A 17053-nucleotide genomic window follows, 5' to 3' on the forward strand; every position below is an offset into this window, starting at 1 on the left:
CATGGTTTGTCTTAAAGCGTATTAAAAACACCACATAGACATTTAAACAACATTAAAAGCTTGATTTTCATCACAGGGGGGCTTTAAGATTCTATTTGGAATCTTTCCATTTAATAGTGTAGAGCGAGAGTTCATTTAACGGGGCACTTCAGACCTCATGTTGAGATGAAACCCGCACCACATCAAAAGACATCTGTTTATTCGACCCGCAAGAAGCCAGTCGTCTTCCCACGGCCGGTCCCTCGTGCACTTATCATAGTTCACTGATCTCAGAGCGGGAAACTCCCAGTTTACACATGTCGTTCTGGGGCGTCTCTGGACAGTGGTCCCCTGAGGCGGCGGGCGGGACAGATAGCAAGGGGCGATTGTAAACTCAATCAGAAAAGCAGAAACTCGAACAGCTCTCCTTTTAAGGGGTTAAAAGCAGCCCGGCTATTACATAAGTCAGCGCTGGATCGATGAGGCCACAGTCTATCTGTTTCACATCTGCTTATTGGCTGAGCAGACGCCGCTATCTGAGCCACAGATCACATGGAGTCTAAGAGCCTCCGGTTCTGCAAATCAACTGAGGAAATGTGTCCAGTTAACGGGAGAACTCACCTATAAATTAATATGCTGTCATCATTTACTCAAACTCGAGCGTCGTTCCAAAACTCTCCACTGAGAAAGACGTTTTTTGACGGTTTTGAAGCTCCAAAGACGCCATCAAATGATTGTCTATAATAACTCGTTCACTATATTTCAAATGTTCTGAAGTGTCTGAAATGGTGCGTCAATGAGGGCAGACATGGTGCAACACTTTTTAAACACAAACATGAAACATAATTGAAATCTTCACTATAGAGGATGGAAAAAAAGAAATAATTTTAAAGATAAATTCTCAGAAAAGCCACTATACAGCTTCAGAAGACATGGAATATAATGGACGCTCGTTTATGCCGTATTAAAAAAAAGGTCATAATTATGAGATAAAAGTATCCAATAACTTCAAATTTGTCATAATTATGTCAAAAGCATAATTGTGTTAATTAATAACAATAATTGTGTCTTTTTGTATTTCATAATTCAAATGAAACCAATTTCAACTTGTATAATTTTTTGTTTGTTTATGAGCTTTCTATTCAATTTTTGATAATTTCTTTGAAATGATGAGATCAAAAATGACAAAATTACTAGATAAAAAGTCGTGTGGCAATGTCTTAATTTAGTCTAATCTAAAAATTATGCTTTTATGTTTATCTCAATTGCAGGCATAAAAAGTTATAATTACACCATATAAATGTCAACTGTCATTATTATGATGTCATAATTCCGATGCAATGTCTTTTTATCTCATATGTTTTTATGTCATAAATCATGACATTTCTTCACAATTTTGACTGTCACAATTGTTATGACATAATTTGAAATTATGAGATTTTTTTTTCTTTTACGGTATTGTTTTCGAAGCTTGTAAAGATGCTTCAAACTTCCTATTTTGTTCCAAGAAAGAAAGAGTTTTAGATGAACTATCAATCTAGACAAGAAGACACATAGAGACATTGACTATAGTCTCTCTCTCTCACACACACACACACACCTCCTCAGGGGGCCTTAAGAGTCTTTTACAGGTTTGCATCATTCATCAGTTCAACAGGGTGAGATTGATAATTTATAAGGTGCTTAATTAAAAGAATCAGCAGGATGTAAAGACTAAAAGGTTTTTGCATTTTGTCTAATAAACGGCACCAAGAGGCCCATATTTGAAAAAGGTTAGGGTTACCAAGCCATGCTAACTCATTAAAAAGTACTGCAATATCACACTTACCTCACCTTCCATGCCTAAAAGTTCAGTTCGAGTCGAGGTAAAGCAAGTAACCAGCACCAATCCAAACCCATACAACCACAAGGTCAATATCAGAACGGTAATAAATCAGCGTGGAGACGCGGGGGAGCTCTGAAAACTCACTGCTGCAGTGTGGGTAATGGTCAGTCCTCAGGACTAATGGCCCCGCTTCAAAAAGCAGCATTTATTTAGAGTGTGTGGTGAATGCGGGGCGGAGGGAGTCATTTAGACGTGTCCCAAAGTGGCCAATTTGTTCCGTAATGCGCCATCATGCTGGGCAGACTCAGACACACTCATAATTTTACCCTAACCGGATGTTCGATGGGAATGCCATGCAAAACCGGACAGGATAAATAGCTGGTCGCTTCGATTTTGGCTAGAAATAAATGTACCCACAGATGCACATGCTTCAACAACACAAAGCCAACAATGATGTTTTATAAAGGGGCAGGAGCGTGACGTCAAACCTCTTCAGCACAGATACACATTTATAGAGTGGGATTTTCCAGGAGATTAAGAGGTTGAATCCGTCTGAATTCTTCTCCTGCACACACACGCACACGTGCGCACACACACACACATTCTTTCCAAATATATTTAGGGATTGAATTCAATATTCTGATACTTAAATTGTTAACTTGGTATTCTTAGTAATTCTATATAGCAAACGCTTACCACTAAAAAGTCTGCAGTCCGTAAGATTTTTTTTACTTTTATTGAGAGAGGATGCATTAAAATGATCATATTATATTTAAGTAGTTAAATTGAGTTAAAAAAAAGTAAAGTAGACATTTATAATGTTACAAAACATTTCTGATTCAAATAAATGTTGTTCTTTTGTTTTATTATTGGAAGACTGAAATCATACTAGCTTTTTTTCGGGGTTTCAGTGATTGTCATTTTTGTTGGTGTTGAACTTATATGAATATATATATATATATATATATATATACACTCACCGGCCACTTTATTAGGTACCCCATGCTAGTAACGGGTTGGACCCCCTTTTGCCTTCAGAACTGCCTCAATTCTTCGTGGCATAGATTCAACAAGGTGCTGGAAGCATTCCTCAGGGAGTTTGGTCCATATTGACATGATGGCATCACACAGTTGCCGCAGATTTGTCGGCTGCACATCCATGATGCGAATCTCCCGTTCCACCACATCCCAAAGATGCTCTATTGGGTTGAGATCTGGTGACTGTGGAGGCCATTTTAGTACAGTGAACTCATTGTCATGTTCAAGAAACCTTAGAGCTTTGTGACATGGTGGAAGTAGCCATCAGAGGATGGGTACATGGTGGCCATAAAGGGATAGACATGGTCAGAAACAATGCTCAGGTAGGCCGTGGCATTTAAACGATGCCCAATTGGCACTAAGGGGCCTAAAGTGTGCCAGGAAAACATCCCCCACACCATTACATCACCACCACCAGCCTGCACAGTGGTAACAAGGCATGATGGTTCCATGTTCTCATTCTGTTTACGCCAAATTCTGACTCTAACATCTGAATGTCTCAACAGAAATCGAGACTCATCAGACCAGGCAACATTTTTCCAGTCTTCAACTGTTCAATTTTGGTGAGCTCTTGCAAATTGTAGCCTCTTTTTCCTATTTGTAGTGGAGATGAGTGGTACCCGGTGGAGTCTTCTGCTGTTGTAGCCCATCCGCCTCAAGGTTGTGCGTGTTGTGGCTTCACAAATGCTTTGCTGCATACCTCGGTTGTAACGAGTGGTTATTTCAGTCATTGTTGCCCTTCTATCAGCTCGAACCAGTCTGGCCATTCTCCTCTGACCTCTGGCATCAACAAGGCATTTCCGCCCACAGAACTGCCGCTCACTGGATGTTTTTTCTTTTTCGGACCATTCTCTGTAAACCCTAGAGATGGTTGTGCGTGAAAATCCCAGTAGATTAGCAGTTTCTGAAATACTCAGACCAGCCCTTCTGGCACCAACAATCATGCCACGTTCAAAGTCACTCAAATCAACTTTCTTCCCCATACTGATGCTCGGTTTGAACTGCAGGAGATTGTCTTGACCATGTCTACATGCCTAAATGCACTGAGTTGCCGCCATGTGATTGGCTGCTTAGAAATTAAGTGTTAACGAGCAGTTGGACAGGTGTACCTAATAAAGTGGCCGGTGAGTGTATATATATATATATATATATATATATATATATATAACAATTCCAGATGTTCCTTCATTGTTTTTCTTTCTCTAAATAATAAGGTTTATTTCAAACAAAACATATTTTATTTCTTCTAAATATCATGATCTCCTCAATATCACTTTCCATCCGGATTGTCTTTTGCAACTACCAAAAGCCAGTTCCCTAACGGCATCATCCTCCACCAAGCGACATCATATTTGGTAGGAAAAACAACTAAACAAATAAGCATCAAAATGAAAAAAAAAAAATCAGTATAATAGTATCAAACTTTCAAAAGATGGAAACAAATATCAAAATTAACACAAAATCTAACAGTCAAACCCACAAATTTTAGATGACTACTTTTATTTTCATTATCAAATCTACATTAATGTTAAATGCAATAACATTAATGTAATAATGTTGTTACATTTAAATGTAATAATAAATAATATAAAGAAATACGAAAATGTAATAATAAATAATATAAAGAAATAATGTTATAAATATCCCTTGTGAAACTCTTGTTTGAAATATTAGATTAACAATATTTGAACAATCCAGTAAAAACATTAAACTACTTAAATTGCACGAGATCCCATGAAGTCAGTGAGTCACCATGGTTCTTTAAAACACACCAATCAGACGCAATCCTTCCCAGCCCTCACTGTAAAAATCACTTTCGGAGATTATTGGAAAAGAAAATACTATTACAGTCCGTCGAAATCACATTTAATTGAATATGTTACTCGCAGTTTCTTTGGAAATTATTTGTGACATTTACTAGCAGTGTCTGCAGGAAACAGTTTCAGCGCTGCGTTGAGGGACTCCTCGAGATTAGCACAGCATCAGCTTGAAGCGGCTCAGTCCCACAGCAAGACCTCCACTGGGAAATATGGGAATTTGCCAGGGCAAACGGCTGCCTATAACTGCCTCTAACATGTTCGCACATCCGTGTACGCTCGCGCTGTACACGAGATTAGATGTGCATTAAGTCGAGAGGCCGGGGAACAGCTGTGGTCTCATCTCAGTCTACACCACCTGTCTATATTAAACAACAAAAGTGGACCAGCTATTTCAGACAACTGCCATTCACAGGAATCCACAACACACACGCACAACGCAGTGACGTTTCTCCCATTAGGGGAACCTCAGTGGTTTCCCCCACCGCTTCAGATGATCACATGCGACCATGAGACGCATCTCAGCGGAACTGCTAACGTGTGCAAGATTAACTATGTGGCCTAGCAAATTATATTGCATACCGTTAAAGGAACACTCCGACTTTTTGGGACTTTAGCCTATTCACCTTATCCCCCAGAGTTAGATAAGTCCATACATACCTTTTTCATCTCCGTGCGTGCTGTAACTCTATCTGACGCACCCACCGCTAGCCTAGCTTAGCACAAAGACTGGATGTAAATGGTTGCAGCTAGCATACTAATCCCAATAAGTGACAAAATAGCGCAAACATTTTCCTATTTAAATGTTGTGATTTGTATAGTCACAGAGTGTACAAAAAACAAAGTCACATGAGACACAGACATATTTTAAATACTGGGAACTATATTCTCTGAAGGGGAAGCACTGCTACTTGGGCGGAGTGATAACCGCAGCACCTGAGACGGTACCCAAACTCTGAACGAACTCTCTGCTCCTCACCACGGCGCGTCTCAGGTGCTGCGGTTATCACTCCGGCCAAGTAGCAGTGCTTCGCCTTCAGAGAATATAGTTCCCAGTGTTTATACGGTTAAAATATGTCTGTGTCTCATGTGACTTTGTTTTTTGTACACTCAGTGACTATACAAATCACAACATGTAAATAGAAAAATGTTTGCGTTATTTTGTCACTTATTTGGATTAGTATGCTAGCTGCAACCATTTACATCCAGTCTTTGTGCTAAGCTAGGCTAGCGGTGGGTGCGTCAAACAGACTTATAGCACGCACGGAGATGAAAAAGGTATGTATGGACTTATCTAACTCTGGGGGATAAGGTGAATAGGCTAAAGTCCCAAAAAGTCGGAGTGTTCCTTTAACAGCATAAACCGTTATTTATGAATGCAACACACAGCAAACAAGGTGTCACAGCAAGCCAGACTTACATGAATAGATCAGCCAATCATTTATTCACACATCATTGATTCGCTCAAAGTCTTCTGAAGGAGAGCAAACTGTAACTAGAAGCTTTACTGTACGTGAACAAACCGATGTTGGCTTGAGAAAGCATGAAGCTTGAACCGGGAATCAAACTCGGGTGGCCTTGTGTACAGCTGCGGAAAATGTACTATTTTACCTCAGTGCTATTTCTCAAGTCAGCACAATGATGTCAGTGGCGTTTTGGTCACAAGTCGCAATTTAGATTACTTTGAATATAGTGCTACTTTTATAGTACTTTATTGGTGGTTTTTGACCTTCTGGGAGCTTTTTTCTTTGCGAACTGCTGATGTATATGCATATGCAAATGTATGCAAAAGCGCTTCATGAATATTTAATCAAACACCTTCCATTTGTTTTTACATTTATGCATTTAGCAGACGCTTTTATCTAAAACGAACTACAATAGAGGAACGTATTCAAAATGTATTCAAAACGGCTTCATGAATATTCTTAAAAAATTCTATGATGTGTTTCGTGAATAAGTAAAAGATTCAAATATATATAAAAAATAATTAAAACATAGGGTAATTTATTGTATTTACATAATTTGTTTCATTACAATAGTAAAAAAATATATTAAAAGTTTCATATTCATTCAACTTCCGCAAATAACTTAATAAATATAAATGTACACCTACCGAACACCTCAGCCTCCAACAACACGAGCTCAAGTCCATCTTTAGTCCAAAGTCTAGCGAGGCTTCATAAAGAGGTTAAATATCCAGCACCTTCCAGCATCCAGTTTGCTAGATTGCTAACTCTGAAACTGACGCAAGTCATCGTCCGCTCTGCACCGTGAGGTTTACAGAAGATATGTCGCAGAACTACAAACACACATGCATGAAAGCTAAATATTACTGCAGTCCGGGTGAGCTATAAAAGTGCAAAGCTCTTTCCTCTAGCAAATCTAATTTGGAGGGAAATAGACTTCTCTTTGTGCACTCTTGTGGGGCTGAGAGTCCATGTGGAGGGAGGAAAAGGAGAAACACAGGGATCAGTGTGTCTCTGGAGGGTGTGTCTGGGTGTGAGATACGGGCCGAGGGAACAACCAGCTGTTGCCCTCAATAAAGGACTCAAGAGGATTGTCAGCAGAAACATGCCCCCCTCTCACAGTTAATAGTGTGTGTGTGTGGTAAACCCCCAAAAAGATAGCAATATCTGAAATCCTTGTCCTTGTAGGGACTTTATATTATTTTTTTGGTCCCCATGAGGAAGTTTCACAAATTATTAATCATACTAAGTGATGTTTTTTGAAAATGTAAACGTGCAGAAAGTTGTCTGAGATTAGTAGGTTTAGGGGTAAATGCAATCTAATTTTAGTCAAAGAAAATTTTAGTTGATGACACGTTTAAAATATATATTTTCACATTTTTCCATATTAATCCAAACATCACCAACATTCAACTAATAACCAACGTGAAAACTGTGGTTGTTTTACAAGAGAGTGTTAGGAATAAGCCATTCATTTTGCGAATTTTGCAACAATCGCCAAAGCAAACCAGTATTGATGACATGCTGTATGATCTCGGTCACATTTATCATTCTATAATGCCGTTTCCCATCAGTTGCCACTAGTCCTCCTCACATCGACAGAGCAAACAAACCCAAAAGTACAATGTGAAAAAGGACTGGTGAGTTTTGTTTTTTTAAACCAATCAATCAAACCAAGCATGAAGTCCGCCTTAGACTCAATCTACATGACCCAAGACTGACACATTAGGGGGAAAAAAGATTATAACCCAGTATCTTCCCGGAAACAGATTCCCACTTCCTGTAGCCTGAAGCTCAGTAATTAGGCCAGCGAGAACACAAACACATTACGAGATCATGCAGACAAGCTGCTTTTACTTCCACTACCTCACTATTTACAGGCAAAAAAGCACCATAAAAGTGGTCCAGATGACTTACGCCATTCTTCAGTCTTTCAAAAGATTTTAGTTGCTATAGGTTCGTTAACGTCAGTGGCATTTTGGTCGCAAGACACATTATAACAAATGACTTGGAATATAGCGCTAATTTTTAACTACTTTTATGGTCCTTTTTAGGGATTTTTTGGGACGAATGTGGTCATTGTGAACCACTGATGTAAGCAAAAGAGCTTCATTTTGAAACTAGAAACTATTCGTTTAAAGGAGAACTCCGGCGCAAAATGAACCTTTGCTCTAATTACACATTGTTACCTAGTCAACCGTTATCTGAGATTTGTTTTCATGATTATCGAATGTAAATAGTTTTATCTCTAAAAACAGTTTAGCCTATAAAGCTAGTATAACGCTAGTATATTGGGCATAGATCAATGACAAATAAAAATCGCTTGTTAATACCACTAACAAGGCTCAAAATAGCCCCACACTAACACGGTAGCATAATGAGGGTCCCTACCTTCAAACCGAAGCATTGAGAACTTTGTCAGTGACCAGACAGTTTAATAGTGACCAGACAGTGTCAGTGACCAGACAGTTTAATAGTGACCAGACAGTGTCAGTGACCAGACAGTTTAATAGTGACCAGACAGTTCGGGGTGGTGATGGCGCAGTGGATTAGACACATGGCTTTGGTGTGAGAGACCCGGGTTCGAATCCACTGTGAGACACCAATGTGTCCCTGAGCAAGACACTTAACCCCTAGTTGCTCCAGAGGCGTGCGACCTCTGACATATATAGCAATTGTAAGTCGCTTTGGATAAAAGCGTCAGCTAAATGAATAAATGTAAATGTAATAAGAAGATATTTAATACATAGTCAACTTCGCGTATACAGGCAGGAGCCATCTTTGAAAAAGAGTCTCTACCAGTTGATCTACGAACGCCGATCCAAGCCTGCTGTTCGCGCTCACCTTATCACAACTTATAGCTCGTTCACATCTCACCAGCGCACTTGGATCGGCGTTCGTAGATCGACTGGTAGAGACTGTTTTTCAAAGATGGCTCCTGCCTGTATACGCGAAGTTGACTGTATGTATTAAATATCTTCTTATTAAACTGTCTGGACACTGACAAAGTTCTCAATGCTTCGGTTTGAAGGTAGGGACCCTCATTATGCTACCGTGCTAGTGTGGGGCTATTTTGAGCCTTGTTAGTGGTATTAACAAGCGATTTTTATTTGTCATTGATCTATGCCCAATATACTAGCGTTATACTAGCTTTATAGGCTAAACTGTTTTTAGAGATAAAACTATTTACATTCGATAATCATGAAAACAAATCTCAGATAACGGTTGACTAGGTAACAATGTGTAATTAGACCAAAGGTTCATTTTGCGCCGGAGTTCTCCTTTAACCCTCTAGGCGCCACGGTCGAGTTTACTCGACAAGATGTGGCACTGAATAAAACGGCCGATTTTGTCAAATTGGGTGTCAAATTTCGTTCAACCTCCCCTCCACTAGATGGCAGACATGTCATACTTCATCCCCGACTCGTCATGCTTCTATACAAAATGTTCGAGTTAGAGCGCATTGAATCAGTGTGAACAAAATCGGAGCTAGTGTGCGAGTGAGCCATTTTATCAGAGTCTCTCCACAATCGCGGCGACAGTATTGTGGTGGAGACTTTGTCTAATGCCACTGGGTATGTTAGACGAGGTCGAAGTATTCATAGGACAGTTAGGGGGCAACGTGAAGGCAGGGTGGGGAGTCACAATGACAGTAGTCCGAGCTGTGCACACTCGACACGTGCGCGAGGCAGATCTGGCCGCGCTGCTCGTATCATCTCACTCATGATCTGTGTCTTGCCGTGGCGAGTGAGCTTTTGAACTAAACAGGTCTTGTCTACTTGTGTTTGTGTGTCATATGAATAATATATATGTGCCCCATACATGGAATCAGAGTGCCTACTGTATGTAGTAAATGGAAAATCTCTACAGCAAAAGGCCAACCGCTACATGCATTCGGTTTGTTTCTACCATTTATTAGTAATGATTTACACAGTTTGTTTACTACTTGCTATTTACCTGAGCATTCAGTATTGTGCAATATAGCATACAGAAGGTGGGGGACATTTTTGGGGGAAAGAAGTGCTGCATTTTATCATTTAAACATGTGACTTTTCATGAAAATTCTATAATCCAAGATTGCCGCCACCATATGACGTCATAATATGCAAATTAGATGGGAAATTGTAATCCCTACATAAACTTTGGGTCATCCTTAATATTTCTCTAATTTACAGAAAGTCTCTATATTTTATCACTTTTAAGATATAGCCTTTTGAAATTAAGATGTCAAAATCGAACGTATGAAACGTACCTACATTCAAATGTTGATTTAAAAAAAAGAAAGAATGCATAAAGCAAGAGTATTTTTTCTTGCTCTGTTCTTTCTTTCGGTATATTGTAAGTTTGATATTCATATTAAAAAAAATTCTGGGAGCCATGACAAATCACAAATGTGGTTATGAAAGGGTCAAAAATGCTGGCGTTGGCTGGGGAAACCGTTAAAAACAAATGATACAAATTCAAATATATTAAAATATCTAAATATTTTTAAAATATGTTTAATTTGCATCCATAATCATGATGCCGTGCCTTTAATTGCCCAACACAGCCACCTGCACCGACGGGTTCAGTTTCCTTCCCATGAACTCTGACACCCACCCTTTACATGCTGAGAGAAAAGAGACGAGTCCTAAACACAGAATCATAGAGTCCAGAAGAAAGATGAACGCTTGATACAAGAGGAAATCGAGGGCATGAGAGAGAAAGCAGATGGAGATAAAAATCCACTCTTTTGTGAAAGAAAACATAAAATAGGGCCCAAAAGAGGTGAGAATAACCCCTTTAAATGTGTAGAGCGGTTTGTTGGTGTCCACGGGAAGCATCTCAGGAGGAAACAGGAAGTCTGGCTGAGCCTCCTGAAAAGTGGCGTGGAATGGCTGAGAGCAGTTATTTCTCCCATTACGGTTGAATTTCTGTCAGCAAAGGCTTCAGTGAGGCTTTCACCCTCCCGTTCCAGGTTTCCTATAGCAGGAAAAGCCGCTCCGCTCTGGAGCTATTCTTGAAGAGAGATTTCTCTTTCACTCCTTCCCTTCCTTCCTCCACAGTCTTCCTGTATAACACCATCTCACCGAACTCTGAAAGCCTCTGGGATTAGGATCTGTGTAGAGTTTTTTGTAACTCATGAAAACCAAGTTTCAAAAAGCATAAAGCAGGCTGAGTTCATAATTTAAAAGAGTTGGATATGTTCTAACAAACAAGAAAGCGACCCGCAGTGATCCAAGGTCAAAAATGAAGCAGATGAAAAATGCATCAAAAGAACTGACCAGGAGCGTCGAGGCTTCCTGTCAAACACTCCTGTAAGACTTTCAAAGGAGTACAAGAGCTCAGGTTATTGACCTGAAGCTACAAAATGAACGTGCTACATACCGTATGGATGGGAATCGTAACGATTTCGGTTCCTTATCGATTCTACTGAAGATTCTTAGAACTTTCGGGGAAGAAATAACACTAATAAATGCAATTCTATTGCCAAATGATGAGATCACTTTAAAACGATTCTTTTTGGATGCACCATAAACGCAATTTAATACTTTGCCTTTCAACATCACATTATCAATCAATAACTAGACAAACTTTAAAGTCCCCCTGTGGTGAAAATCAAGTTTTTAATGTTGTTTATGTGTCTATGTGGTGTTTTTAATGTGCTTTAAGACAAACCATGTGTAAATTCATAAGTCGACAGCATTGCTGAGTATTTTCTGCTTAAAACTGCAGTGAACCAAAGACAGTCTCAAAAACACGGTTTGAAATCGCTGGTGTTTCTGACGTCACACACTACCTTGTAACCAATCAGATCAACGTGTGATCGTCAACCAGTGGATCTCTGAGCTGAGTGAGTGAGTGGAGGCGGGGCTCATTTGCATATTTATAGAACCACGTATACTAAATGAGGCAAGGGTGTCGAGTTACATTCAAGCCATTTTAAGGCATGCCAAAGAAAGTCAAGGAAAAAACGTTTAAATTTGTCATTCTGGTGATCAAAGGTCAGTTTTAAGGGATAAAATGATCGACTACAGGGGGACTTTAAGAATAGCATAGCAGATTAATTAGTGTATAAAAAGCATATAAACAAGAAATACCTGGATAGCAAAGAGAAAGATCTGAAAACCACAATGTTTCTAAAAACGTTTTGTTGGTTGTATAAATGTACGGATCATTTCGGTAATCCAAACACATAAACTGCGCATAATATGTAAGATGCATCATTTTCTGTTGTTGTAAAACGTGCATTTAATAGTCTGTGCACCACACTTCATCCAGTCATCCACTACTAAGATCCCCAATGGCTTTCTTGACCAAACTGGAGAGTATGTGGATCCCTCTGCAAGTCCTTAAGTGCATACTCGAGTTTGTCAAATAGGCTTTCATGAAGACATTTACACACAAGGACGGATAGTTACAGCACCTGTTCAATCTCTCAGGACTCTATGTTCCTGGCAACGATTTTTCTCATTTTAGCAGCAGTTGGCATGCTGGGAACTGCAGTACAGATGTGAGATCTGGAAGTCCCAGGTAGAACCCTTTTGTAACCTAGGCATTAGAAACTTAATGTCTAAGCTCATTTATGTCTACGCTGACAATGGCGACATCAGTAAACTCTCTCGGCAGGTTGCGAGGTGAACTTTTTAACATCAGTGACCCTAGAGCCGTGAGTATTTCACACCTGACATCCATTGGGTGATTTCAGCCACCATCCTTCTGCTAATCTTAACAAAAATCTAGGAAAACAACCATAAAAGATCTTATTATTATCAGCTGTTCAAAAACACTCAAGAGTCTCACAATAATTGACTCCGTCCTTCAGGGCGAAACAGTGCATCCATTAATGCTGCTTCACACACGGTTTCATTAGATGGGCCTGCTGCCACTTCAAACACATCCAGGACCAAAAATAACACACACAATCATGTTGACATTATAAAATAGATGCTTACCTTATGATTTCATTGACATTTAAAGCATATGTTAGGATTCAAGTGACAAAAATGTATGAATAGATAGACAGAGATAGAAATAAAGATACAAGATAAAAAAATACACTGTACTATCATATAATAAATAATATAAATTTGATATTTTAAATAAATAAATAATATAAATTAAATAAATATTATTTAGTCATTTAATTATAATTAAATCATATTAATAATTAGGTTATTCAATAAATAAAAATAATGCATAAATAACAGCAAAATAATAATAAATTATATAACTTATTAAATTAAATTCAGTTCAGCAAATGTTCAACAAATAATTAAATAATATTGAATAATTAAATAAAAAACAAAAATTTGTATAAATAAATATAATACTTTTTCTCAATGGATGATTGCTTAGTCTGAACAGTATGACTTACAGGCTTTACATGCATTTGGGGAACATATTTTATATTTAGAAAAATGGCATCAGCCTGGTTGGTGCCCCGTGGGCCTTACAAGACCATAATTCATCCATGCTTAGTTGCTTTCCACAACCACATGGCAAAATTCAGTTTTCTCAAGTTTGTTTAGAGTTCATGTAACTGGAACAGCAATATACAAGCCTTAAAATGGGTGTTTTATGGCTTTTACTCCACGTCTGTAAGTTGAGGTCACCTGCGGTTTCTCTTTGAAATATTGATGACACATTCTGCACTCAAGTGCAATTGCAAATTTTAATCCAATCAAATGCTTTCTAGAAATGAAAAACCCCCTCCCCCTAAACCTCCTGCCTCTGACTATAGCATAAGCAAACAGCGAATCACAGTTCATTGGCAAAATTAAAGACTACTGGATATTTAAAAACAGGTCGAGCCCTTAACTTCCTGTTTCAATAGGAACCCAGCAAACATTGGTCCGACGGCAACGTCGTGTCCCTGGCCAAAAATAGTCGCGGTAGAACGGCATTAATCAGTGAAAATATGAAACACAGAACAGATAACGTCAAAAACGTCCGTTCAACTTTCATTTTGGAACTATTTTTCGACCATGACGAGGGATGTCTTTTCAATGGTCATTAAACGTCCAAATGTTTACTGGGAAGTGTGTCGACATATTAAAGTAAGCATTAAACGGAAGTTACGATAGTTTTTTCTTCCCTATTGTGATATATAGGTATTAGGGTGAAACAGCTTCTCAAACAAGACAAAATGTTTTTTTTTGTACATCAGGAATTGATTGGATGGTTGTGGTTTGCTATTGGTCGATCTCATGTGAGTGACAGGTTGCTCCGCCCTCACGCCAGTAAACGCATCATCAGAGAAGAGATGTCACTGCAAGAAGGAGGGGAAGTTATTTTGATTAAAAATCACAAGGGCATATGAATAATGATGTGCCCAAATTAATCATTTATACAAGCACTGCGATATTTCATAAAAAAATAAGAATTGTCCATTTTGATGGTGACTTTAAATGCTTCCATGGGGCCTTTAAGAGATTTCACAATACATACCTACAAAAAAATATATATATAAAAAAGTTTGCCAGTTGATCTGCTTTACTTTTATTTTTAAGCAGCATTTCTGTTCTTTAAACTGCTTAGCCACTCCATCAGTATGTAATTTGCACCTGCGAGACTATCCTGCCATTGCAACTATAAAGAATGTGATCTTCAATTAACATAAGAATCCAGCACTCTGAATATTATTAATCACATCTGCCAATTCTCAGTGCTGCAATTACGCCGTGCTGTTTATTTAGTGCGACTGGAATACGTCGAGCCATTAGCATAGCAGAGGAGCATGTTCTGTAATTAGTTTACGACAATGAGACTCCACAAACCTCGAAACGGATCAATTTGAGTAATGTGTAATGTCATTAAGCAGACAACACGGGTTACTATAGGAAACCCATATGCTTTAAGCGAGGCCTATTCATCCTGGTAATTTTGTCATTGTTTCAGCTAAAGTGACATATTTGCATCTGGCCTCCATGCAGCACTTGTTTGATGATTAACTTAAGAGCGTTCATTTAAACTGGATCTCAGGCCTAATGAGGAAAACTGATGAGGTTCCCAATGCCAGTTATATGATTCGGATCATCAATAATATAATGCACACGTCAATGCTGACAGAATTAGATGTAATATTGTATTGACATCCACTGTTCAAGTTTTAAGAAACGAAACAGACCTGTATGGAGGGAACATTTAGTGGACATCTCATTAAAAAGTTGGCGGTAAGTAAAAAGCCCTTTGCCAAGACCTCTGGGATGGGTGTGTGTTACTGAACTGCATCTATTCAGACTTGGAAACTAAATGTGTGAGCTTGTTAGCACTTCAGCACACATGAAAACAGACACTAACGAAGACCAGGGAAACATTAGATGAATAAACTAGAAGTCGATTGAGTCATCTACGTCAGATCTTCTCCACTAGTTTTGCTTTAGCACCCAGATTTTACTTACTGGACATCAAGCAGTGACCCAACACTAGGGCTGGGTATTGACACAGATTTCATTAATCGATTTGATTACGATTTGGTACGGTACATGTCAGTTTTTCTAAAGGAAAACAATATCTTCACTAATGTTGTACAGGGAACCCTGTCAGTTTGTAGCATTAGCCTACTACAATATTAAAAGTTAAAATGCACCAAAATTCAGATCAATAGCTTTTTTAAGATATACTGATCAACCCACCAAATAAAAAAAAAATGTATATAAACATTTAAATTGTACATAAGTCAATTTTTATATCAACATCTTAAAGGCAGACTATGCAGGAATTTTTTTTTTGTCAAACAGCGACCCCTAGAGTCGCTGTGGAGTACTTGTATTTAACGTTACTGTCGTAAATACCACTCACGCAGAGCGTCTCTGCACTCAAGGCCTGATACCCCTTTGAAGCTGTTATATTAAGGTACAAATCTTGCATAGTGTGCCTTTAAATAAGAGATCTAGGGGGTGTTAGGCCTACTATGATATTAGACTACATAGCCTATAATAAAAGATAATGAATTTCAAACCTGAACCAAACATTTTTTTTCAAAGATCAACAGTCTGTCATTAGTCTTTGTCTGCCACTAAAAAAACAGCGTGTTGTGGTTCCGGTACACCAGCCATGTCAACGAAACAAATGCATGAAAATTTGCTTATCAATGTATATCTAAATTCGCGCCTAAATCTTTGTAGAACTTCAAAAAAAGAAGCAGAAAAGATGCTGCAGCCAATGAGCCGCCGGCGGGGGCCGACTCAACCTCCACGGACAGTTTTTCATATTTTATCAGACAATAACTACTCAAGATTTTGCTTTAGTATAATTTTCGGGACAATTAGGGCCGGATTCTGGACAACAGCTTAGATTTCGGGACTGTCCCGAATTTTTCGGGACGTCTGTTCACCCTATGTGGTGGCGCGCGCGCAGTCTCCACTCGGACGCGCTCTTCAATCTATCGCCGTTGCGGAGACTCTCTATTCATTCCGGTGAAATCACAAAATAAAATGCACAGGTCAGCATCACTGTTGCATCCAGTGCTGCTTTTTAGCTCGCGCCAACGAGTGAAAAGCCCCATCTATGGGAAAGCCTGACAGAGTGGGACTCTTGTCTGGTTCCTCACGCGGTCAGATTCTCTTTTACTTTTCCGTCTCTTACGATCACGTTTTGTTTGCTTTTTCCATCGTAGAGTATCACGTCTGAAATGCGCGTAAGTGTCCTCATGCTTCATATGTTGTTGTTGATGTGTGTGACGTCGTTGCCGTAAAGCATGTCGTGATTCTCGCGAGATTTGTCGGGGGCGCTCCTCTCAAACTTGCATTGCTGGTTTTTCCAGCGCCGTCCCCCCCAAGCTTTACTACCAGGATGATTCGCCCTACTATGAGTTTGTTTCCCACCAAAATGACTTTGAAGCTGTTATATTAAGGTACAATTCTTGCATAGTGTGCTTTTAAAGGTGTAATTATGTTTCCATCTACTCCAATTCGTTGTCGAAATATAAATATTTAAACGGTGGC

General features: G+C 39.0%; 1 protein-coding gene across 3 annotated transcripts in view; it reads right to left on the bottom strand.

Moving 5' to 3' along the window:
* inpp4b (inositol polyphosphate-4-phosphatase type II B) overlaps positions 1–6864 on the bottom strand; it is a 204401-nt gene extending 197537 nt beyond the window's left edge. Inside the window, exon 1 of one of the 3 annotated variants that reach the window (XM_056247211.1) lies at positions 6773–6863. In XM_056247211.1, coding sequence (XP_056103186.1) covers positions 6773–6811 — 39 coding nt within the window. In that variant the 5' untranslated portion in view covers positions 6812–6863. Of the gene's footprint in view, positions 1–1807; positions 1938–6772 lie in introns of those variants that run through there. The other 2 variants (XM_056247209.1, XM_056247210.1) reach the window with 2 other exon arrangements.
* Positions 6865–17053: the final 10189 nt, after the last annotated feature.

The sequence above is a fragment of the Rhinichthys klamathensis genome, unplaced genomic scaffold (genome assembly GCF_029890125.1).
Source record: "Rhinichthys klamathensis goyatoka isolate OS25496 unplaced genomic scaffold, OSU_Roscu_1.1 h1tg000044l_1, whole genome shotgun sequence".
NCBI lineage: Eukaryota > Metazoa > Chordata > Actinopteri > Cypriniformes > Leuciscidae > Rhinichthys > Rhinichthys klamathensis.